A 26,582-nucleotide genomic window follows, 5' to 3' on the forward strand; every position below is an offset into this window, starting at 1 on the left:
GCCGGTGGTAAAGAAGGATATGAGTAATCAGCATTAAAACCTTGTTTCCAATATTTAGACTTCTTGGTAGGCATGCCCTCTTCGTTACAAGACTCCACAGAGAACTTGTTCAGGAAAATAAAATCATATGGTAAATAGCTGCCGGTTTCTTCTTGTCCTGCAGATGACAAGGGGAAGTAAATGGGTCCCGACCACGCCTCTTCCATCACGACGCGGACTGCCTTACAGGCGCCTCGCGAGCCCTTGACGACAAGCCCCAGGCGGCGATTATGCGAGGGAAGCGCAGCGCATTGTGGGAAACGCCCGGGCTCGACGGTGCCGCCATTTTGTCTCTGTCACTTTCGGAGCGGCGCGGCTGCATCGTTTTATAAGGGAGTGGAAGTAGTCGAGGCGGTAATAATTGAGTCGGCGGCGGAGAGGGCACCATGATTTCGGCAGCCCAGCTTTTGGACGAGCTTATGGGCCGGGACAGAAACCTCGCCCCAGATGAAAAGCGCAGTAACGTGCGGTGGGACCACGAAAGCGTGAGTGTTGCTGAGCTTGGGCCTCCTCTGTCCTTTCAGGCCTCCTTGTTCTCAGTGGTTTTAGCGGTGTTTCGGGTGTTGGGGGTGGGAAAAAGAAAACGCGGAATAGTCCGAAATTTGCCTGGGCCGAGCCCTAAGCTAGGAGGAACGAGGAGCCGGACCCTTGTGAAGTGTGGCGTGGAAGAAAGCGATTGCGTGGGTTGGAGGGCGTGAGGCCTCTCGAAGGGAGAAAGAGGTAATGGGTGGGAAAACTCGTAGAGAGAGCTGTGCAAAACGACGTGGCCCTGAAGATGGAGGACAAGCAAGTCAGGCCACGAGGCCCGTCGCGCACCCTCTATTGAGACACTATATTGAATTATTGTACTTAATGTCTGGAAATGTGGCTCCTAAGAACGTGGGGGCGGGGGTGGAGAGGTAGGTGCGCGCGGGAAAGGGAGCGAAGGTTTTGAAGTGTGCGAGTCAAAGAGTTTTCAACTCTAACCCTTTTCTTCTATTGAGGGAATGTTATTTCACAGTCATAAATATTTTTATCGTTCTTATCATGAATTTGTGCCACATTTCTGATTCAGAGCAGAACTATATGGCTTGCAGAGCACGAAGGACAAAGAATCATAAAGCATTGAATAGGGTTAAAGCAGGAAAAAAATTATAACTGTTAAAAAAATAAAGATGAAATAAGTCGGTAATCAAACAGACCAGAATTTGAAAGACTCACATCAAAGAGGAACACAGCATTTTCTCCTATCCATTATGCCACTGTGAGGTTACTTCAGAATATTCTCAGAAGACTCCCTTGAAATGTTTCTGAATTTGAGGTGTTCATAAAACTAGGTTATAGCCTGCCATGGAGTAAATAGATTGAAGTTTCTTAAGATAATAGAAGAAAACTTGTTTCACTTCAGAAATAATCCATGCATTTATTTCAGCAGGTATTGAAAAAATGAGGCATCTTGCCTTGGAGTAATTTATACCATGTTTCTCATATAATAAGGCAGGGTCTTATTTTTTTTTCTTTTTGGGGTGACTTAATTCCCCCCCATTGAATCTTCGGGAGGTGACAGCTTGGATGTTGACCTCGGCGTTGGTGGGGCACTTTGTATCAGGGTCAACGCAGGCAGCACCATATGTGTGCAACAAAAGTACTTCCTAACAGCAAGCCCCCCCTGCCATTTCCCCCCCATTTTGCATGTTTTAATATAGGCCTTTATTTTGGGGGGGGGGCTTAATTTCATTTCATGCCTATAAAACATGCTGGGACTTCCTATTGGGGGAGGCAGTATTGTTGGAGAAACAGGGTAGTACTAAGCATATCTATTCAAGGTAAATTCTATTGAGTTCATTGGGACTTATCTCCAAGCAAGTGTATGGAATCCTAACTTGCATTGTCTCATATGAACCCAATTTGAAATATGACAGCATTTGCCTTTTACTTGTTGCTCAAGAAAGTAGAAATCTTAATAGGCAGTGAAATGCATAAAATCTTGTAGTAGCACTTCTCTGATTCAGAGCGTTGATTAAATTAGACTAATTCAATTTAAATTAGTTATCTAAATCTAGTAGTTTTGAAGGAAATTTAAATGGTTTTTTTAAGTCCCGTTTTTAGGTTAAAACACTAGACTCAATGAATGGATGGGGTTTTTTTTTTTAAAAAAAAGTACCTGGAATGAGTTCTAGTGCACAGTGAATAAAAAAGTGACATTTGCTTATAACTGCTTTACTGTACTACCTGTCCTGTTATTTTCCATCAAGTAAGAGGCAATACTGTGGTACCTGTTTATTTTAAAGCTTAAGTACTTGCTAAATGTGTCATTTTATAAGCTTTTGACTTTAAAACTATGCTATTCAAGTTTATTAGTATGTCAACAAATAATCAAAACCTCTCAAAAATATGGAAATATTACAGCTTATTCACAGAATTATGAAGGGGACTTGAGGTCTCTCTGGGAATCTAGATGGGGATGAACAAACTTCAGTTGAACTGTACAGTAGCAAGATGGAATGACTTTGGTTCTTCCTTGGATTCATGGCTCCTGCTCAAAGTGCTGGGGGACTTTACATGCTATACCTTCATGTTGTGTACCAATTTTGCCCTTTCCTGGATCCAGAGGCACTGTGTTCAGTCATGCTTTGGTCACCTTCCTGAATGGGTCATTGTAATGCATTCTACATGGGACTGCCCCCAAAGAACACCCAAAATTAGTTCAGAATGTTCAAAGTTAGTTCAGAATGCAGTAGCATAGGCAATTGTATGTCTTAACTTTTTTTCCACCTTATACCTTTGTTTCTCAAGCTGCACTGGCTTCTGGGTGCAATTTAAGGTGCTGGCTGTTACCTCTAAAGCCCTAATGGTATGGTGCCAGGGTATTTGAGGGCCTGCCTCACTTCTATCATTTGTACCTATCCCATTGGGTTGAGCAGGAGGGACATGCTCTGGGTCCCATCTACTTGGGATTGTCATCTCACAGGATCCAGAAAGCAATGCTTTTCCATAATGGCCCTGAGCTCTGGAATGCCACAATTCTTAAAATTCAGTTGAGCCAGACACAGCTCACCTTAAAATCCTAGACAATTTTGACTTTTCACAGGCATGGGAACCAGGAAGGTGATTAATTCCATGCTAATGGTATTATGTTCCGGGGCCACTTTGTGTTAGTCATCTGATACTCTGGTAGTGTATGACAGGGTGGTTTTTTTTAATATACAGTGTCCTTATAATGTAGAGGTAGCAACCATTCAAAGATTCAGGTACTCCTAGACTTACTATTATAATTGAGCCTGGAATTTGGGTTGCAAGTTGTTGTGATCTTTAAGCAAAATGTCCATGTGACTACTCTGCTCAATGACTGCAATCTCAGCTCTCCTTGTTGCAATTGTTAAATGACTGAATTGTTAACAAGACAACAACACTGATTGTCAACTGTGGGGAGGCAGCTCCCTTCCATGTACAGAATGGAACTCCAGTGCTGGATTGGAGTTCCCCTTCCCTCTGTGTACAGAAGGGAGCTCCATCCCAAAATCTAAACCAGAGTGTCAGCCAAACAACACTTTTGCTGTCAAGGAGGTTGAGTGAAACAGTTCTTTCTGAAATCTAAGCAGAATTTCCTGCTATTTCATGACAGACCTTTTTCATCCAACTTCCAGAAACAAAAGGGGGAGTCCTTTGAGCAGGCTACAGCAGCTTGTGACTCCCTGCTGGCTTCTCCACTGACTTTCTGGAGAAACCAGCAGGATGATTGCACATGGCAATCACATGATTACAGGGTTCTTGGCAACCCACTGTAAGTGCATACGGGTTGCCAAGTGCTCAGATTGCAATCATGCAGGAGTGCTGCAATAGTCATAAGTTCAGGCATGGGTTGTAAGTCCATTCAGCACAGTTGCAATGTTGAACAGTCATTAAACGAATGGTTGTTAATCAAGGACTACCTGTGGCAGCCAACCCTCACTTAAGACTGCAGATGGACTTCAGCTCCACTTCACCCCCCAAAAATTTCCTTTTGGTGCCCTGCACAGCAGCACTCTTTGGCAACACTGGAACTGAAGTAGAGGCCTGGGCCTTCAACAGTTTCAACTAGCCACTACTGTCCCTGAACTTTTACTTTAGCCCCAATGCTACTGCCTGGAGATTTTGTTTTGCTTCTGTTCTCTTAATACATTGGCTTTTTTTTTAGCAGCTCTCCTGCACTGTGTGCTCATGTTAAACTTGTGATAAACACACCCAGTTTCTTTTCTCAGCTGCTAGTTCTAAGCCCAAATCTCCCTTACCCAATATTTAGGCTTTACATCTTTTCCTATCCAATACTTAGGCCTTATATTTCACCCTGACAAATTCCATCTTACTGATTTAGCCCATGTGAAACTTCACAGTTTCATCTAAATTTTTGTTGGTCTACCTATTTACTTAACATGATTACTTGGCTTTTATTCTACTAGTCATACTTGACTCTGGGTAATTTAATGACCTAATAGTAATAAAATTAAAACAATGTAAAATACCCTTCATAACAACACCAGTAATGTTGTTGTGAGGCTGTTTGGTGTAATGGTTATGATGCTGATGTGGAAACCAGGAAATTATGAATACTGAATCCATGGCTATTTACTTATTTAGCTTATAGCATACAATGTCAGGGAAATCTACAAATGCTTTAGTGATAGGTGTCTTGGATGCAGTTACAAAATAATTGGAGCACTACTTGAACTCCATTCTCATTGACAAAATCACCATCAGAGTTTCAAAAGCCAGTTTACTTAGGACAGCTTGCACCCTGCAACAATACTTTAACACCATCAAACAACATCCTTTGAAAGGATTGATTAAATGGAGAAAATGCCAAATCTAGTCTAAACATCTATATGGCTGAGTATACAATAAACCATAATGATGAAATCTAGTCATTGACAAACAGTGTAAGAATTATTAGCACAGATATAGTCATGGAAGTTGGCCTAGAGCCGTAATGGTGAACCTATGGCATGTGTGCCAGAAGTGGCATGCAGAGCCCTCTTTGTGGGCATGCTCACTGTTGCCAGGTGCTCTTCTGGTTTCCGGCACACCAGTGGGTCTTTGGGTTTCTGGTGCTTCGGTGCACACAAAGACCAGCTGGACTATGCATGCATGTGCACCGGCCAGCTGGTCTTTGCTTTCCGGCACGTGCACATGTGTACTTCCAGTTTGGGCACTCGGTGCCGAAAAGGTTCGCCAACAGTGACCTAGAGAAATGTATTACAGTTACAATAAACCAGGTTAAAATCACAGTCAGTAATGAAATTTAAATGCTGAATGGCCAAATCATGAAGATGAAGTTTACAAATATCTGGGCATTTTACAGTTGGATAACATCAAGCATGGACAAGTTAAAAATGTGTTTAGTAAAGAATACATCCAAAGAATAAGAAAATTGCTATATACAAAATTAAACTATAGAAATGCCATCAAAGCCCATCAATAATGAATCATACCTGTGACATAATACAGTGCTGGAATTATTAACTAGACATAAGCTGAAATGGACAGTTTGAATCAAAAAGCAAAATAATCTATGACTGCATTACATCACCATAGGTATATTGATGGATTGTACTTGCACCTCAGAAATGGATGCAGAAGTTTACTTCAAATCAGACTGTTAAAGAAGTAAGAATTGGCTGATAAAGACAGCCAAGAACAAGCATTGATGCAAGTTAAAAATTAGAATTTACTGAAGGTACAGGACACAAATAAGAATATCAGAATTATATAATACAAACACAAATAGAATGCTGGCAAGGAAAAGCATTAATTTCTACAAAAGATTGAGAAGAAAATTGATAAAGGTAAAACCAATGGGTGCTATTGTTCAGTAACAATAACAGAATAGTGTCGTCGTAGAAATAAGACCAGCTCTAGGTGCAATGGGGGATGGGCGTGGCACTGGTACATTGTTGATATTTTTATTTAAGTAAATTTAGTATTGGCAACAAAGAATTATAATCTTGTTCTTATGTTTCAGGTTTGTAAATACTACCTGTGTGGATTTTGTCCAGCTGAATTATTCACAAATACTCGTTCTGACTTAGGTGAGTGTGTGTTTTCCCTTTATGCAGTAATTGGTTTAAAATTTAATAACTTCTCTATGTCTTTAAAATATTTTAAACATTACTTTAAAATTGATTAAAATCTAATTATGCAAATGTTCTTAATAGATTATGTTCTAAGCTTAAATGTTAAGTTTATTTTTAACATGCATATTAGGTTTCAAAACAACAAAATATAGCATTTTTGGTTTTGCAAATACCATTTAGCATTAGCTTTTCAATCGTATCTTTCACAGCCTTTCTCCATGTACACTACATTCCTATTGTCCTATTCTTTGAATCATGCTTTAGATCTAACAGCTACAAAATTATATCCCAGTCTTAAGATTTGATGCTAATTCATAATATGAAGATTACACTAATATACTATTGCACACAGCTGTTTTAATAAATTGGTTGATTAATAAATTTACTGAAGCTGTTTAACTATATAATAAAATAAAAATATTAACTATAAAATATGTCTCAGTGTAATAATTAGAATCAAGACATTGAAAAATATACACTGCTCAAAAAAATAAAGGGAACACAAAAATAGGACATCCTAGATCTGAATGAATGAAATATTCTTATTAAATACTTTGTTCATTACATAGTTGGATGTGCTGACAACAAAATCACACAAAAATTATCAACGGAAATCAAATTTAGCAACCCATGGAGGTCTGGATTTGGAGTTACACTCAAAATTAAAGTGGAAAAAAACACTACAGGCTGTTCCAACTTTGATGTAATGTCCTTAAAACAAGTCAAAATGAGGCTCAGTAGTGTGTGTGGCCTCCACGTGCCTGTATGACCTCCCTACAATGCCTGGGCATGCTCCTGATGAGGTGGCGGATGGTCTCCTGAAGGATCTCCTCCCACACCTGGACTAAAGCATCCCCCAACTCCTGGACAGTCTGTGGTCCAACATGGCGTTGGTGGATGGAGCGAGACATTATGTCCCAGATGTGCTCAATTGGATTCAGATCTGGGGAACGGGCGGGCCAGTCCATAGCATGAATGCCTTCGTCTTGCAGGAACTGCTGACACACTCCAGCCACATGAGGTCTAGCATTGTCTTGCATTAGGAGGAACCCAGGGCCAACCGCACCAGCATATGGTCTCACAAGGGGTCTGAGGATCTCATCTTGGTACCTAATGGCAGTCAGGCTACCTCTGGCAAGCACATGGAGGGCTGTGTGGCCCCCTAAAGAAATGCCACCCCACACCATTATTGACCCACTGCCAAACCGGTCATGCTGGAGGATGTTGCAGGCGGCAGAACGTTCTCCATGGTGTCTCCAGACCCTGTCACGTGCTCAGCGTGAACCTGCTTTCATCTGTGAAGAGCACAGGGCACCAGTGGCAAATTTGCCAATCTTGGTGTTCTCTGGCAAATGCCAAACGTCCTGCACGGTGTTGGGCTGTAAGCACAACCCCCACCTGTGGACGTTGGGCCCTCATACCACCCTCATGGAGTCTGTTTCTGACCGTTTGAGCAGCCACATGCACATTTGTGGCCTGCTGGAGGTCATTTTGCAGGGCTCTGGCAGTGCTCCTCCTGTCCCTCCTTGCACAAAGGCAGAGGTAGCAGTCCTGATGCTGGGTTGTTGCCCTCCTACGGCCTCCTCCATGTCTCCTGATGTACTGGCCTGTCTCCTGGTAGCGCCTCCATGCTCTGGACACTATGCTGACAGACACAGCAAACCTTCTTGCCACAGCTTGCATTGATGTGCCATCCTGGATGAGCTGCACTACCTGAGCCACTTGTGTGGGTTGTAGACTCCGTCTCATGCTACCACTAGAATGAAAGCACCACCAGCATTCAAAAGTGACCAAACCATCAGCCAGAAAGCATAGGAACTGAGAAGTGGTCTGTGGTCACCACCTGCAGAACCACTCCTTTATTGAGGATGTCTTGCTAACTGCCTATGCTTTCCACCTGTTGTCTATCCCATTTGCACAACAGCATGTGAAATTGATTGTCAATCAGTGTTGCTACCTAAGTGGACAGTTTGATTTCACATAAGTGTGATTGACTTGTAGTTACATTGTGTTGTTTAAGTGTTCCCTTTATTTTTTTTGAGCAGTGTATATTTCTGTATATATTCACAACTATAGCTTTATATCATTCTCATAATGTTGCAGGAGACTTTATTATATGTAGTCCTCAACTTGCAACAGTTCATTTAGTGACTGTTTGAAGTTACATTGAAACTGAAAAATGAGATTTAAGATCATTTTTCACTCTTACAATGGTTGCAGCATCCCCATGGCGACATAATCAAAATTCATACACTTGGCAACTGACTCATATTGATGAGGCTTGCACGGTCATCTGATCACTTTTTATGACCTAACAAGCAAAGTCAATGGGGAAACTAGATTCATTTAACAACTGTAGTGATTCACTTAACTGTGGCAATAAAGGTTATAAAATGGAGCAAATTCACTTAATTGTCTTGCTTAGCAACATAAATTTTGGGCTCAATTGTGGTCGTAAGTTGAGGACTGCTGTATTGTTTAAACATTGTGCGGCCCAAAATTTAACATTGCTTAAGGAAGAATTTTTTGAAATTTTGTTGGTCTTTGTTTTGCACAGTATTAACACTTTCCTATTAATAATAATAATAATAATTTTTTTTAGGTCCCTGTGAAAAGATTCATGATGAAAACCTAAGAAAACAGTAAGTATATGTGTAATTTTGCTTTTAAAAGTTTCTAATAGGTTTAGCTATAAAGAATAATTTCAGTACAAAAGTCACATCCAATATTAATTGAAATTGAATAACTAATAGTTTCTTTATGTATCTACCATGTATTTTAGTTAAACATACACTGTCTTTATTATTAACCTTCAGATACATTTTGGACATTGATAGGTATGAGAAGAGTTCTCGATTCATGAAAGTAGGCTATGAAAGAGAGTTCCTCCGCTATTTACAGAGCTTACTTGCTGAAGTTGAGCGTCGGATTAGAAGAGGCCATGCCCGTTTAGCATTATCTCAAACTCAGCAGTCCTCTGGTGTAAGTATAAAAATGATAAATAATTTTGCATTTTTTAATTCGCAATTTTTCAAAAATTTAAAGGAGCATTGTCTTATATTCCATACAGTACATATGGACTTGCCTGGGGCTATAGCATAATTATGAAAAAAAAATCAATTTATTTAGAAAAGTCTATTTTATTTATTATGTAACAAGAGTAGTACCTCAGATTTACTGCATTACATATGACTTCCTTCTAATTGTATTGGAATTTGTCAGAAATGAATTAATATGAAAGTTTCAATTTAAATACTTTCACTAGAATCATCATCCCCAGTACCTCTCATTTCTGAATAGATATAAATAGAACTATTTGTTTTCTTTTCAGTTTATGGCAGCTTTTTAAAATTAGCAATGCAATAGACATAATAAGGATCAGTAAAGCAAAGGACTGATTACTTTCTTATATTTAGCAGGCAGCAGGACCTACTGGCAAAAATGAAGAAAAGATTCAAGTCTTAACTGATAAAATTGATGTACTTCTGCAACAGGTAGAATTAACGTTTTTTTTTTAAATAAAAGTAATATATAAAAACCTAAATTAAAACTTAAAAAGTATTTTTGCTTTCTAATAGATTGAAGAACTAGGTTCTGAAGGAAAAGTAGAGGAAGCTCAAGGCATGATGAAACTTGTTGAACAGTTAAAAGAGGAGAGAGAACTGCTCAGATCTACAACTTCAGTAAGTCACAAAACTTTTTCTTTAAGGTTAAAAATCATCAGATGAAATCAAATCTTATTTAGTAAAGTTTTTTTCCTGGGTTTTTGTAAAATGTTTGTGTGCATTTCATATAAATATTTTTATTTTTCACAAATCAGACAATTTTTATATAAGCTTCAGCTAAATAATCTGATAGGTAGTGGGTGGGCATGAAAAGACCATATAAAAGTAATTTAAATTTTGTGACAAAATAATTCATAGATAGAATAAAGAAACATGGAATCAATTTCAAGATTTAGTATTTCAAATCCCATTGAACCTACTCACATTAGTCACATAATTTCCTTCCAAAATATTCTGGGATTTTTATCCAAATTCAAGTGGCTTCTTTTTTTACATGGTTTTCTCAAAGCTATGTTATTTTTGTTTTTAATATATAGAGGTAGTCCTCGACTTACGACTTGCAATTGAGCCCAAAATTTATGTTGCTAAGCCAGACAGTTGCTAAGTGAATTTTGCCCCATTTTACAGTCTTTCTTTAATTTATTAAGTTAATCACTATAGTTAAGTTAGTAATATGGGTGTGAAGTGAAACTGATTGCAATAGGGGACCCCAGAACACTGCAACCAACGTAAACATGAATTGGTTGTGAAGCACCTGAATTTTGATCATGGGATGTTGCAACGGTTGAAACTGAAAAATGGCATAAGTTGTTGGTTTTTTTTCATTGCCATTGTAACTTTGAGCGGTCACCAAATGAAATGTTGTAAGTTGAGGACTACTTGTATTTTATTGAATTATGATTAACAAATATTACCAAATAACAAAATAACATATCTATGATGCATAGAGGAAAAAATTCAGAAAATACAAACAAAAATACTGAGAAGTAAATAAAGAAATGGATACCGTGTTTGCAAAATTGGCCAAATATGTAAAATATTACCAGACCATGATCTATTGCTATGGAGATAAGCAATAATTTTTTTGATAGAATTATGGTTCATTCTCTGTTGTCTCATTATTTTAACTTTGTTTTTAAGTTATCTGGAGTTTTCCTATGTTAGGAAATTACTATTTTGGCTGTTAAAATTATATAATTTCCTTATTTTTAAGCTTGTGATTTGGTCCTATAAATGCTGTAAACCAACCTCTGGGAACCATTCAATTGTACTAATGTCTCCCAAGATTTTATGCCAGGGTGGTATAGCTTTATTGCATGACCACCATAAATGAAAAATATATTTTTAAAAATAATATATCCAACATTTGGAAAAATAATTCTGGTATATGTGCCAATCTAACTCGAGTCAAATGCCAGCAATGTATAAACTTTCACTGCAGTTCTTGAATTGAAGCTGAAGTAAATCTGCCTGATTTCCATAATTCCAAACTATTTGTCTTCCGTAAGGATTTATCATGATCAGAATTCCATGATTTCTTTAAACCATGGCATGGAACTCTTTTTCTAATTGTAATAATACATACATTTTTAATGTACCTTCTTTTGGTTAGTCTAATTTAGGAGTGTCAAACTGGCAGCCCTCGGGCTGGATGTGTCACGTGCAGTCCAGGCCCATTCCAGTTCTGTGAAGGCAAAAAAGTGTACCTGTGTATGTCACATGACTTCAATGTGACACAGCGAGTTTGACACCCGTGGTCTAATTGATTATTAAATTCTCAAATGTGGAAGAAGGACAGTGAAGTAGAATTCATGCAGATTGCAGGTACAGCATGTCAGGTTTTTCACAGCACTAGTACACAAAACCTATTTTACCTTCAATTATTGTCTCATAAGTAGGTTTTCTGTGGCATCTTTGAAGAAGCCTAGCCCAGTTTGCTATGGTTGGACTGGGATTGTCTCAGACCATAGTGTTCTTTACAAAAGTCATGACTCCAAGAGATCCCATCTCTTTTGGTGCTATCATTGCTGTGCTTTCTTCCAAGTCTTTCAACAGTCTGCTAATTGTTCTCTAATTATTGCTGATCTTGAATTTAGCTGATACAGGTCCTTAACGTTTAAAAAAAAACATTTTAAGCATATGGAGAGATTAATGCCTAGCATTTGGTTTCCACATTTTGGAATCCCTGAATTTTAAAATACTTGAACTGGTATATTCTTATATTGTGGAGATTGATTCTTGAACGAAGAATCAAATATTTACTGCTGTTGTGTGGTTCTTCAAATTAATGCCTGAGTGTTTATGATTTCATGAGACTAAAAATAATATATTATATTGGGTTAGGAACTACTGAAAATATTTATTTCCATCTCCTTTACCCCTGTTCTTCTGGACATCTTCATCAAATGGTCTATAATATATCTTCAAAAATGCTTTGGAATTGGCTCACACAGCCTAGTAGAATTGAACATGAAGATAACTTCTTCATAGTTAAATATCTTTTGTAAGGGAGAATTATTATACAATTAACTTTCTTATGTGTGGGGCCATTAAGGCCCAATTATATGCAGGTCGTGTACTTAGGGAAATATTTTTAATAACTTCTGATTTAAGTTTTTAATTAAAATTTTATTTTTTTAATTCATATATCAGTTCGTAAATGGGACACCTGTTTTGTTGTAATTTTAGAGCAAATTGAGGATTTTAGAGCATAGAAATGAAAAAACCTGAACTCTTATATTTAAAAGAATTTAAAATGTCTTCATTTATTTAAAAAAAATTTTTTTCCCCAGACCATTGAAAGTTTTGCAGCCCAGGAAAAACAAATGGAAGTTTGTGAAGTCTGTGGAGCCTTTTTAATTGTAGGAGATGCACAGTCCAGAGTCGATGATCACTTGATGGGGAAACAGCATATGGGCTATGCTAAAATTAAAGCTACAGTAGAAGAATTAAAAGTATGTTGTGCTATTTTTGCATGGATATGCAAAACAATGTATTTATATTTGTGAACATGTGAAACAAAATGTGTTGTTTGATGAAAATTCTATTTGGACTCATGACTATTGCTAATATCTAGTATTTCGAGTATATACAGGTAGTCCTCAATACAAGTTGGGACTAGAATATCTATTACCAAGTGATGCATTTGTAAAGTGCATCACTTAGTGATAATAATCTCTGCAGGCCCAGTTGCCTTTTGTTAGTTGAAACCCATTGTTGTTAGGCAAGGAACTTCCTGCCAGCTTCCCAGAACCAAAGTCAGTGGGGAAGCCAGTAGAAAGTTCCAGTTCCACAAGCAGGTAATCAGCTTCTGCTGGGTAGAGGAGAGCCAGGGAGGATGCATAAGAGGTCCAGGGAGGGTGTAAGTGGGTGTGTTGGTGGCCGGCACTACATGATTGCAGAGGGGTTGATGTAAGGTACATGGATATGGGATTCATAACACTGCCAGCATTCCTATTTACTTTCTTGAGAACCTAGTGGGAAAGATTGTAAATGATAATCAGGCTTGGCAACAGATCATAAGTGCAAATGGTTGCCAAGCACCTAGATCACAAATTATATTGACTGCAAGGGTGCAAAGATATCTGAGGACTGGTAATCATTTGATGCTTCAATCACTGTCCAAATGATTGTAGGTCGAGAACTACCTGTATGAGAAAGCTATTAGAAAAATTGTTTCAACATACACTATTTTGAATATTGAACCTCAGGTACTTGTAAAAGGTGAATTGGTGCTTATATACTGTACTATACATAGAAAACTGGTTATTTCTATTTTAATCATATCTCAGAAAAGCTGAAATATCCAATATTGGGAACTGTTTTGAAATTTTGAACATAAAAATAAACTGAACCCTGCATAAATTGTGAAAACCAGTCCAATAGAAATAAGTATATATTTTGGTTCTTCAGGAGTAACAGTTTACTAAAGTAACAAGAAAAGTTCACACTATTCTATGCATTTGAACCTATTCAATCTAGACTATTCCATGAAATTATGTTTTGTGCCAAGACTCGGTATGTGTGTGTTAGTGTGTGAGAGTGTGTGTGTGAGGGAGAGAGAGAGAGAAGATTGATTTTGGACATCTTGCATGTGTAAGTTCCACATTATGACTTTTTCACATAAAAAGATTATGTGATTAACAGGATTCCAACATCTTATTTGGTTAACTGACTGCCATATGCTGAATTTGTAAATATAACACAATCAGAAACTAAATCTTATTTCTTTAAGACTTTGATTACAAAAATATAATATAAAACTTAACTCTGTATTATTATTATTAGAGTTGAAAATATGATACTGGAATATGCTGAGTTTGTATTCCATATACAATCTTGCACAGTGCTAGAATGATGATGATTCTCTGCAAAATAGAAAGGTTTTTCTTGTTACATTTAAATTCAAAAATTTTAGCTTTGTAAGGAATGTTACATCAACCTATATTTTACCATTCTTTGTGTTAGTTTCATTTAAAACTAAGCCATGTCTTCTTTAAAATTAAAGATGTACTGTAGTCAAATTTTGTTCTGGTTAACATTTTGGGGAAATTTCTTTCTTAAGGAAAAATTAAGAAAAAGAACTGAAGAGCCTGAACGCGATGATCGATTAAAAAAAGAGAAATTAGAACGAGAAGAGCGAGAGAGGGAACGCGAAAGGGAAGAAAAAGAAAGAAAGCGACGACGTGAGGAAGAAGAAAAGGAAAAAGAGAGGGCTCGTGATAGAGAAAGACGAAAAAGAAGCAGATCACGAAGCAGACATTCAAGCAGAACTTCTGACAGGAGAGCTAGTCGGTCAAGGGACCATAAACGGTCAAGAAGCAAGGACAGAAGACGAAGCAGGTAAATATCTAGGAAGTAGCTAAAAACATTGCAGTGATAGAAAACAGTGGTGGGACTTATCTCCGGGCGGGATGAGTCTGCCTACCGAGATGAGGTGGACCGGTCGCTTTCGTGGTGTAGAGACAATAACTTGGTCCTCAACACCAATAAGACCAAGGAGCTCATAGTGGATTATAGAAGGAACAGATCAAACATCCAGACCTTGCTTATCAATGGAGACCGAGTGGAGCAAGTGGCCAGTTTTAAGTTTCTGGGTGTTACCCTAAAAGAGGACCTGACCTGGGGTGCCCACATTGCAGCTCTGGTCAAAAGGGCCCAGCAGAGATTATACTACCTGAGGCTTCTCAGAAAACAACAACTGAATGAGAAACTGCTGGTGACCTTCTACCACTGCACCATAGAGAGTATCTCAACTTACTGCACCTCTGTATGGTTTGCCAATTGCACAGTGGAAAATAGGAAAGCACTCTAGAGGGTTAATGTCATTGCCCAGAAGATCATTGGTTGCCCTCTCCTGTCTTTGGAAGAGCTTTATAACTCCCGCTGCCTTAAGAAAGTTCAAAACATTCTCAAAGATCCATCTCATCCTGGGAACCCTTTTTTTGAACTATTACCATCTGGCAGACTGTACAGAGTAATAAAAACAAGGACAAATAGTCTGAAAAACAGCTTCTATCCCAGGCAGTAGCTTTTGAATTCTGCTGTATAGTGCAGTGTTGGTGTGGTGTCGGGGGATTCCGGTTCAATGTGTGAAGGGTGAAGGATGTGTGTTTGTGTTTATTTTCATGGTCATGATGTGCACCGAAGAAGGTGTTTGATTTCGTAGTAGTACGAGGTGCAATGACAATAAAGTAAACTAAATGAGGACATTACTGAAGTTATGTTTGGATGAAAACTGGCCTAAGGAATAGAATCCAGTTTTCTGATAACTTTCTAAATCCTCTTGAGATGTCAAGTTTTTTAATTTTTATGATAGGTATTTAAATACAATTATGTTTTTTATTATTAGAAGTCGGGATCGACGCAGAAGCAGAAGCCATGATAGGTCAGATAGAAAACACAGATCACGCAGCAGAGATAGAAGACGGTCAAAAAGCCGAGATCGGAAATCGTACAAGCACAGAAGCAAAAGCAGAGAACGAGAACAAGAAAGGAAATCCAAGGAAAAAGGTTAGTTCATCTCAGTGCTAATAAAATTGGCTGCAGAGCTATGCCGTCTCCAGGTGGACAGATATTCGTTTTTTCATAACTTTTCCTGAACTGTTGTAGTAAACTCTCAAAACAATTTTAACCTTATTCCTAGCACTGCCACATATTGCAGATTGCAAGTAGATAAAATTAAGTTACAGTGTCATATGTTGTAGCCTCTTAGCTAGCCAACAGCTAGCTTTTACAACCTCCCTCAACTTCTATATTCATCAGTATGTATATCTACTTTGTTGAATCTTGTTTTGCTATTTGTCCTCTATACACATGTTAATAGTACTGAAATATATTGAGGTATGGGTTTTGTTTGCTTTTGTTTTAAATATCTTTTGTATTGGCAAGGAACATCTATAGTTTAACTTTTCACACAGATTCATTTTTTTCCCAGCACCTCATTTTTTCCAACCTAGTCCATGGCATTCTAATTTTTTTTTACAATAGACTAACTGAAGAAGTCTCTTGTTGGATCTTATAAAAATTAACAAACATGGTAGTTTTCCTAATGGTGAAGATGACATTTTCATTCATTTCTTGAAGGCACACTGCTTGTGCTTTTTCCAAACAAAAATTAACATTAACTCTTGATTTATCAGAGTATAGTATAATTAAAAAAAAATAACTATAACTAGTTTTTTTTAAGAGGTGCTTTCTTCCAACAATGAACTTGTTAATATTTCTTCCCCAAGATAGTCCTCTCAATCTTGAGATTAAGTGTGCTTACAATTTGCAAATTTTTATTTTTTCAAAATAATTTAGAAATAGCCTCTTGCTCAGCCATACCTTGATTATATATTCACTGTTAGCCCTGAACTATTTTGTTCACTAGGGTCTGTCTTGGTCATTTGCAATACATATCTACTAGTAAGTAGACCCCACTGAATAAAATTGGGTAGACTTCAACTCTATAGGTTAAGCCTTTAGCTGTGAGCAGTATTATTTACTCATTATGTAAATTGCTTTGTAATTGTTATATTAAACGTCTGAATTTTGGTTCTTTTCCTGTCATGTGGAATTTTCATCTAGTTTTTCCCCCCACCCTTCCACTTGGGTAATAGTTAATAGAAATGTAGTATGTTACTTCACTGGATATAATTTTGGCTTTGCATTGCCTTCTGGTTCTGATACTGATTTGTCCAAAAAATTAACTGTTGTGATAATATTTTAATAATGGCTATATTTGATAGGATTGTCTACTATGGGTATCTCAAGAAACACTGTGTTCAAAATTGGAGTTGCCTATTTCTTTGTATTAATCTCCCATCTTCCAAAGAAATCAATGGCAACATTTTCAAATCTATAATGAACCAAAGCCACATGTTATTTGGTAGTAGATCCTTATCTGCATGAATACTTGTACTAGATTTTTCATCATAGTATCAACACAATTTGTAAAATTTGTAGCGGTTGATTCCGTTACAAAAGATACTGATGAATTGAAGCAATAAATGAGACTTATGAGAAAGTTCTACTAGTTCTACTTACTGTAGAAATAGTCTTGATATCTCCAGGAGATTGCATTTTTGATTGCTTCATCCTGTCAACTGAATTTTTGTTCAGAATTTGCAAACACTGTCAACTACTTGAATTTGAACTGTTTCACACTTAATAAAGCAGTTCACGGTATTAATTGAACAAAACATTAGGTATTTAAATAAACTAATAATGTGGTTAAGTATTTCAATTAGTTTATTTTATTTGAGTTACTGTAACTAATTGGCTTCCTCTTAAATATGAGTAGTGTGACCAACCCTTCTGCATATATGCGACTTCTTACCCAAAAATGTAACTTTATCATTGTTCCCCACCACCATCCCTGCAATTTGAAATCTGACTTTACTTGAAAAGCTAATAGAAGCAGAAAAATAAAGTCACATGTGGATGGATATGCACGTTTATCTATTACTAAAACTGTGATGTTTAAACTTTTAACTGGGTAAAATAACACATCATAGGACAAAACCTGAACCAAGGTAATCTCAAATGGGTGAACTTAGAGGAAGTATCTAAAATCCAGGACCCATGACTCCAATGGAATTGAAATTTTATAAAACATTTAATATAGATCATAAAGCATTTAATGACATGCAAAATGTCACAAAACATTTCCTGTGGTCAACTCCTGATGTTTAACTGTGCTACACAGTTCAACATGGGCTACTTTCAAGACAGATACATCTATGAATATGTCCCTGAATTTTTAAGAACTTTTCAAGTACTTTAGAAGCTCTGCCATTGTTGAAAGCATTGAAGAATCTGGTAAGGAAATGTCTCTGAAACAATGGCCCAAGAGGTCATGCGTTGTCTAGTATGTCTATATGAATGTGCGATATATATATATTTAGTTTGATTAATTTGGTTATAGGATTTTCATTCCTGTCCCTCAGTTTGAATACCTCCAATGAAATATGGTACTGGCATTTCTCTTCCTTTATCAGATAGCGTTGGAACATATATGTTCTCATAAGCATAAGTTTGTTTTCAAGGAATAATGTAAAAGACGCCTGGTCTTTGTAGAACTATTTGAGAAAAGTCATTCAGTCAATATTCTCGAATTCCAAACATCTACTATAGATACTTAAAAGCACAGTTTTCTTACTCTAAATTTATCTTCAACCCTGATGTTATTAACTTTTACATTAACCAAAGGATCCTTTTTCACTTGTCCAAACTCAAAGCAACAAGAACAGGAGATTTGTTCTACCCATTATTATTTTTAAATAAAGTTTTATTTGGGTTTTCACACACAAAATACAAGTAAAACATCTTTTTTGAAAATAGCATGGTCCCGGGTTGAACTTCTTTATACAGACACAAAACTCAATTTCATGCTCCTTTTTGTATTCTATTCCATATCTTATACTATTTTACATTTTCTATATAGTTTTTCCCCTTTTTTAATTTTCTCAATTTTATTTTGATTATCTCATCTTAATTCAAATCATTATATTTATACTTTTGTCTGTTCTGTTTCAATTTCATATTATCTTTTCTCATTAAACAAATTTTCTCCTGTAGTTACTAATTGGAGTATGACACCTTTATATCTTTTAATTACATCCATTCAACTCTTATTTAAACTTCAGTATATACCTTAAGTTTATGACCTTCAATATAATACATAATACATAACTTCCAATCGAATTCTGCTTGGCACATTCTTATAATACACACTATATTCTTTAAAAAAAAGAAAAGAAAGATTGTAAATATATGTAATTATAAACCCTCATTCCATTCCAGTGCAGTTCTATCAATAATCATTAAAACCATAACATCTTTAACACTTCTTTTCAATTAAATATCATACTTCCTTAAAAACACATATAATCTCCATAATTAATTTTTCCCTTATTTCTCTTCACATATGTTTTACAAATCATTAAATATACCTTTTGTTACATTTATTTATTGACAAGCATTCCACTGAATTATGATAGCTATTTTATCAGACATTTTATTCATACATTGTTTCATATTTTCTAAAATTGTTTCTGCTTCTAATATAACCATACTATCTTATGTACCTTTGCAGAATCCCCTTTTCACCCATTATCTCTAAATAGACCCTGTTTCTCTATATTTTGCTTCTGTCCTTTATAACTTTTCCTTTCTTTCTTCCCTCTCATCTTCTCCCTCTCCTTTTTACCCCCTTGTCTCTCTAGTTCTAATTCTCTCTTCTGCATTTCCCTCTTCTGTTGCTTTCTGATTTTATACTTATTTTTCACTCTTGTTTTTTTGGAGTTGTTTTTCCCAATCTTAAACTTTCCATTCTCTTTCTGCCCTTTCCTTTTTTTCCCCCATCTAAGATTACTTGTTCATTAAAGATGGCTTCTCCTTTGTCGCAATCTTCTTGTTCTGCAGACATTTCTTGTTGTTTCTCATAATTCCAAATCTCCATTTCTAAAAACTGAAATACAAAGCCAAAAGAACCTCTCCCTTCTTGTGCATCTTCTTTGTACTTTTTAAGTTCCATTTTCAGTTCTTCTAAAAGTGGAGCCATTTTAAAAAGTTTTAAACAACCACCCGATTGATTTTAGTTATTCAAAACAATAACCAAGAATCCAGAAATCATCAAGTAATCCAGATAGTCCCGAGTTATATCTTCTTATTTCTTTTTCGACTTTCTCTTCCTGGGGTTTTTGTTGCGATATTTCAGTTAGAATGTATCTTTTGGAAGTCTTGTTGAGATTTTGCTGTAAGTTCTTTTTTAATTCCAGGCAGTCTCCTCCCTTCCAGATCCTGCCCTTTTATTCTTCCTCTCTCCTTTCCTGTTTTCAAAAGCTTTTAATTATCCAGAAATCTTTATTATCCCTTTGACTTTTTATTTTCAGCATTAAATGCCTATTGATGTCAAAGTGGATTTTTTTTCCAATTTCTTGCTTAAGTCTCTTAGCTGTCAGTATAGGAAAAGGAGAAAACCAAATCTTTTCCCTTTTCTCCTTCGCAGCTTAAAAATCTTCTTAGGGAACAATGTTATTGTTTTTTAACAGTTTCAATTCCAGGGTACCTTATTTGTTGCTTTAGCTGTTTGACCCGGTCAACCAAAACTTTCTCTTCTTATCTTCCTCCTGCACATTCTTTTCCGGTCGAGTTCTTCTTTGTGGTGGCCATTTCTGACCACCGCTGCAACCGCCTTCGGGAAAGGGAGTAATGGCCAGCTGGGGAGGAGAGATGCGGCTCTCCTCAACCCTGCTGGCAGTCTTCCCCCTCTTCACCACCTCTACGGGGTGGCTTAGCCCTGAAACCAGCCGTCTCGGGGCGCTCCAGCGGTGAGCACGGATCGAAGCCTCACAGAGACGAGGTTTCGGTCTGTCGCTGAAGAAGCTCAAACTGGAAGTCCTGTTCTACCCATTTTTGAAGGGTTATTGAACACTATTTAATTTACATATAATAGAAGATAGGATTATTGAACTGGCTGGAACAGGCTGCTTTTCCACAGTGGATCTACATTTGGCTGCTACAAAGCAAAAACGGATCCATTAATACAGCCTACCTAACCTCACTACAAAACAGACAAGATTTTAAAAGAATTTCAATGATAACTGAACTTCTGAAACTGTTTTTCTTCGGGTTTCTATTTCCCTCAGAAAATAGTTTCATATACATTTTTCTTAAGATTTTTGAAAGTTACCTATGTAATAAAAGTTGTTTTAAGGGGTTTTTTAGCAACAGGAATTGAAGTCATCCTAAGATTTAATTTTTTTGTTCCTTGTTCAGTTTTTCTAGAAGCTTCACTCAAAGAATAATTTTTATTTGTCTCCAGATCTTTATCAGTAAATAAATCCGTTCCAAACAATGCATATTCCATTTGACCATTACAAAACATTTGTGGGTGTCATGCTAGTAGAAAAGGATGATTAAAAAATTTGTGGTCCAGGTATACCAAATGCATTCTTACAGAAATATTACTTTAATGGGGTAATAATTCAGTAATAATTCTCATATGAAAACTTTCTTGGAAGTCTATATACTGACCATAAGAAGAAAGCAGTTTATAATAAGAAATAGGGCTAAATTTTATTACAATTGTTTTGCAAGGAGTACGTGCTTGCTTCTGGCTTTACTAATTTTACTGATGACTTGACAACACTCCATTGCAAGAGTGTCTCCTATTAGTCCCTGACATTTTGACAACTGCTGGAAATTGTTTTTTTAAGGACCCCATTGAGTTTGTATCTCAGTTCAAATATGTATGCTGAGCCATAACTTGTACTTGTTCTGCATGTAAAAATTAGGTACACATTTGCAAATAAGATGAAAATAGCAAACCTATTTCTGCTTTGAAGGTTACTTTTTTTGCTCCCCACAGTCATGGATTATTAAAATATCAGCCTGATGGTGCATCCACACAGACTACTTTCTCTCTTCCTGGCAATGGTGTACATAGGGAGATACTCCCCAGCTGTTGGTGAGGTGATGGGGCATAGCAGGCAAATAAAGGTAAAACAGATGGGCTGGGCTGTGGAAGATAGTGAAGAGGAAACAGTCACTAGTAGTTGGGGGCTATACATGAACCTATGGCTACTTTTGGGAAAGCTTGTCACCAAAATTACTGATTATTAAAACAATTAGCATGCATATCTACTTGTTATTGCTCTATAAAAATAATGTTAAGCCTAAGATAGTGATATGCGTGGCTGATTTAAATAGCCAGATTGAAAACTTACCTCTGTACGTTCCTAAAGGACAGGAAGATTTATCTACATGTTAAGCTTTGCCAAACTATTTTTGGCATTTCTAACATTTTAGAATTTCTAAACATTTTAGAAATATGGTCATTCTATTCACAGATTATTGGTGGTGTTTCTTAGAAATAAGTCTAAGTATAGATAATACTTTGGTCTGAACTAAACCTAAGTGATTAAGTGTGGTAAGCTTTGGTTCATATATATTTTTATGTTAACTATCTTGAAAGTTGACAGTTTGGATTAGATAGCATATATGTAGCCCATGACTTTGATACAAACTAATAAACAAATCGCTGCTTCCTTCAGTGTAACTGAAGCAGTACTATTTTGGCTCATTGCTATCCTGTCCACTTTTCCTGTGCTCAGCATTTGTTCTTTCTAAAGGAATGACTCTTTTAACATTTGCGCTAAATTTTTACAGCTAGCTGATATCTCAGCATGTACTTTTGCAACTAGTTGATGTCTCAGCATATATTTCACACCAAAAGAAATGTGTGTGATTACTGTGAAGTCCATGGTCAATGTCTTCTTTCATGGCAGAAAAGAGGGGATCTGATGATAAAAAAAGTAGTGTGAAGTCCAGTAGTCGAGAAAAACAGAGTGAAGACACAAGCATGGACTCCTCCAAGGAAGGCGATGCTAAGAATGAGGTCAATGGGACCAACGAAGACATTAAATCTGAAGGTGACACTCAGTCCAATTAAAACTGATCTGATATGACCTCAGATCAGACAGAGGTAAGTGCATTATTTCAAACTTTGATTAGGGCTTTTTGTTACTGTTTAACAGTGCAGCGTAAGTATGTACAGATGAAGATGGATCTAAGACAAGTAAGAAGAGATACTAAAGCAACTTCTGAAGGAAAACACAGTGTAGTCCTGCAAAATCTTTTGAGGTACATTGTTTTGTATCGGCTATTTTGTAGCAGATTCATACCCCCTTTAGTGTGCCTCTTGGGAACCTATTTGTAATTATAGTCACCGTAGAATTTAATTATCCTATTTTTATTTTTAGGGGATGTTATCTTTTTTAACACTTGATCTGATTTTGTAATTAAGTCCATATTGTGTTCGTGCGTCCGAAACATTTGCTTTAATACTTAATATTTGAGGCACATATTGGACTATTTTGTTTTTATATAAACTGCGAGTATTTATTTGTCAAGGATGTTTCTAGTTTTTTTGCTTTGCCTTGCATTCTAATGCAGTTTGTTCTGTAACTCGAGAGCCAGTAGCATTGGATTGATGGAAGTGTAGGGTTTATGAATAATTGCAGCTGACTACCATACCTCACACAGCGTTGGTGTTGTGAGCGGCCCATGAAAAGCCAAATTAAAAATCAAGGATTCAGTCAAACTAAGCAGGTACTCATGCCAGGTACTCCTTTCTCTACCCACATCCATGTTTGAATGCTGTTGCCTGTAATCTTTACGCTTACTGTTGTGTGTTTTATTTACAAAAAGTGAAAAGGAATTTTTGTGAATATTTTGTGAAAATCGTTAACCTGATATTAACTTGATTGGCATTTTCTTTCAACTGTGTGTAGGGATGCACTGCTGCCCAGAATTAGGTATCTTTACAGAGTATTAAATGCAATAAATACTACATTATAACCGCCTTGTTACATTCAATGCATTTCAAGTCTTTAAGAGGTATGTGTTTATAATTTCCTACTGCGTAGGAGAATTGCCAGGCAGCCATGGCACACAGCAATATATTATTGGCTGATACCAGACTTGGGAGGCAAATGAAATAAAGGCCATTTCATGAACACTCAATAGGTATATATAACTGGCAAGAATATTCACATTGCTTTGTTAAATGGCACTCAATTTAAATATAAATCACCTATTCTCAACTTGGGCTTTTTCAGGGTCATTCCTTTTAAAGAATAGACCCAAATAAAAGAAGCAGCCAAGCATTCACTTCCTCTACAACATAGCTTCAACACATCTAAGAACAGCTTACAATTACAAAGCGGGCCTATGTATGTTTACACAGAAGTAAATTCCATTGTGTTTTATGGGTCTTACTCCTAAATAAGCATGCATAGGTTTGTAAACTTAAGAGGTACAGTCCTCCTGGCACTGACGTTCAGTATCTAGTCATACTTGCACCTGAACCTCCATGGAATTACATGAAGCTTCCCAACAGCACTGATTGGTGAATTATGCTATCATTTTGTCCTTTTCCGTCACCTAGGGGCTTTAAGTGTATTATGAGATTTTTGAAGGTAGAGCGGGCAGCAAACAGGCAGTAGGAGTGGCAAAACAAAGGTCACCTCTGTTCACATGATCTGACTCTCTCTTCCCAACGTTTTTGCATTATAGGAGAACCATGTGACAAGCCTGCGAAGAATCCTGAAGACTGCTTAATATGAAGATCTGCTTTAAAATGAGGTGAAAGAAAGCTGTAGTGGCATAGAAAAAAATTAAAGTTCTGTTAGATTGTTTTTTTAATTAAAATAATAATTCAGGACTGTTATGACATCTCAAAATACAAGGAAGTTAATAAGCAAGCTACTGAAAATTTAAGTATTTTTATCATTTTTTTCCTATAAGACTTTTAAGGTGATAAAGCAACATAACCTGAACACAAAGCTTGCTCAGTGTTTAATTGCGAGTTTTCATTCTTGAACTATGAAATACAAAAGTATTGTATTAGTATTTGTGTGACTGAGATTAAACAAATCCCATTTTTACAGGCAAGCTATATATAGCTTCTTGATATATTCTAATGGAAATAAAGTATCTGAATTTCTGTTACACATTTGATTGTCATTGAGTGTTTCATATTAAATAGATTTCTTTCCACATAAGTGTGTTCTAGTTCATTCTTCTCTATTTCCTATCCTTTGATTAGGAGAAGTTAGGAATTATCAGAACTATTTAAGATCTTACATAAAACTATCACTCCTTATGAATAAAAACATTACAATTAACGGTCATTAATTTAAAAAATGGAAAAGTAAAACTATATAACAATAAAGGAGAGTATTAGTAGCTCAGGGTTGAAATATGGGGTCCTTCTGTTTCTGAGCTTGGTTATTTTCTTGTAGACATTTCATTATCCAAATTAGGTAACATCAGTGCAAATGGATGAATGAAATGTCTGCAAGAAAATAACCAAGCTCAGAGAGCACCAAGGACACACCAGTATTTTATACACACTTTAGTTCTCGAGTAGTTCTTAGCCTACAAAGGCCTGACTGTAAAGGTGTAGCTTCAGAGTTCTTTTACTTAACTAAGCAGAACAACCACCAGTGGTCCATGAGGTTTAACTAAGCTTAACACCCAAGTTGGTGGAGGCAATATTTATAATCTAGGTTTTAAATTGTTAGACGCTTTAGAATACATGCTAATATATTAAATAGGAAATTATGCAATAGATTGACATGCATTGTTGATGAAAGCAAGTTCAACAAAAAGAAAAGGTTGCATGTGGAACCTTGAACTATTCTAAAGACTATATGCTTATCATTCACAAGAATAACATGTCAATGCCTATGGACACATCCAATAACATTCAGAACACATAATTGTTGTGTGTTTTATCTTGTAATCTGCATAGAGTCGCCTTGAATCACAAGATGGGTGGCAAATTAATTTGATTAAAGAAAATTCACACAAATTATGGCTGCTTCAGACTATATTTCCCAGAAATCTAGGTTGTGTGACATGGGACAGTAAGGGGTATATCCCTCCTTTCCTACTTCCCCCTGGCCCCTGTGCCCAGTTGGCTGGCAGTGAAGGCACAACAGGTGAATAGCAATTGGCTGCTTTGGAAACAAGGCCACTTGTGTTCTTGATCCATGCCCCTCCTGGCTAGTTAAGACCTCCCAGAGGGTAACATAGTTGGATCCAAGCACTGTTTAAAGCCTGTGCGGGAGGAGATGGTACTGCCTGCCCTGAAGAAGGTAGTGATCCCCTTCTCAAGTGGCCATCTTTGGACCCCACAGTATTGAAAAAATGTTTGTCTGGTCTCCCAATCTTCCCTTTTTACAGAAGGTTATTCAGAAGGTGTTAGCACATAAGCTATAGAAGACTCTGGATGAAGTAGGTTATCTGGACCCTTTTCAGTCTGGATTCAGGCCAAGGCACAACACTCCAACCACATTGGTCACTTCTTGATGACCTTTGGAAGGCTTGAAATGGAGGTAGTAACCATTCGGGCCCTCCTGAATGTTTGGCTTTTGATACCATTGACCATGATATTCATTTGGACTGGCTTTGGGGTTGGTAGTACTAGAAGAGGCACTGGTATACAGTGGTTGTTCCTCACCTGCAGTGGGGTGCCTCGGGGCTTGATCCTCTCATCGCTCCTTTTTAACTTCTACATGAAACCGCATGGGGAGGTCATTTATTGGTATGGACTATGTATCATTGGTATGCTGATAATTACATATTTCCACTCCTAACCGAATAAGCGATACAACTGCAGTGCTTGCTGAGTGCTTGAAGGCTGTGAAGAGTCTGCATAGGAGGATTCAGCTTTGGCTCATCCCTGGCAGGTTGGGTGGTTTTGGTACCCCCTGAACCAGATAATTTTTTGACTCTTCCTTTGTCACCTTCCATCTGGATTACTACAATGTGGTTTATACACTTCAAGACCACCCAAACATCTCATCCAGAATGCAGCAATGCATACAGTAAA

General features: G+C 36.9%; 1 protein-coding gene across 10 annotated transcripts; it reads left to right on the plus strand.

The window, feature by feature from the left end:
- Window positions 1–209: 209 nt before the first annotated feature.
- On the plus strand, window positions 210–24,747 carry LUC7L3 (LUC7 like 3 pre-mRNA splicing factor). 10 transcript variants are annotated; one of them, XM_087955910.1, is made up of 11 exons: window positions 210–524; window positions 6,017–6,083; window positions 8,731–8,770; window positions 8,945–9,110; window positions 9,548–9,622; window positions 9,707–9,811; window positions 12,487–12,648; window positions 14,259–14,536; window positions 15,546–15,706; window positions 22,471–22,667; window positions 24,260–24,747. In XM_087955910.1, the coding sequence occupies exons 1-10, from the start codon at window positions 426–428 to the stop codon at window positions 22,632–22,634; spliced, it is 1,317 nt and encodes a 438-aa protein (XP_087812036.1). In that variant the 5' UTR covers window positions 210–425; the 3' UTR covers window positions 22,635–22,667; window positions 24,260–24,747. The 10 variants fall into 10 exon arrangements, with proteins under 10 accessions (XP_087812036.1, XP_087812037.1, XP_087812032.1 ...); XM_087955911.1 differs by having other exon boundaries at window positions 8,966–9,110; window positions 9,545–9,622; XM_087955906.1 differs by lacking the exon at window positions 24,260–24,747 and adding an exon at window positions 22,720–23,086 and having other exon boundaries at window positions 22,471–22,614.
- The last annotated feature ends 1,835 nt before the right edge of the window (window positions 24,748–26,582 follow it).

Source organism: Notechis scutatus, chromosome 2, assembly GCF_049901735.1.
Source record: "Notechis scutatus isolate UNSWTSFEM ecotype Mainland chromosome 2, rNotScu1.2, whole genome shotgun sequence".
NCBI lineage: Eukaryota > Metazoa > Chordata > Lepidosauria > Squamata > Elapidae > Notechis > Notechis scutatus.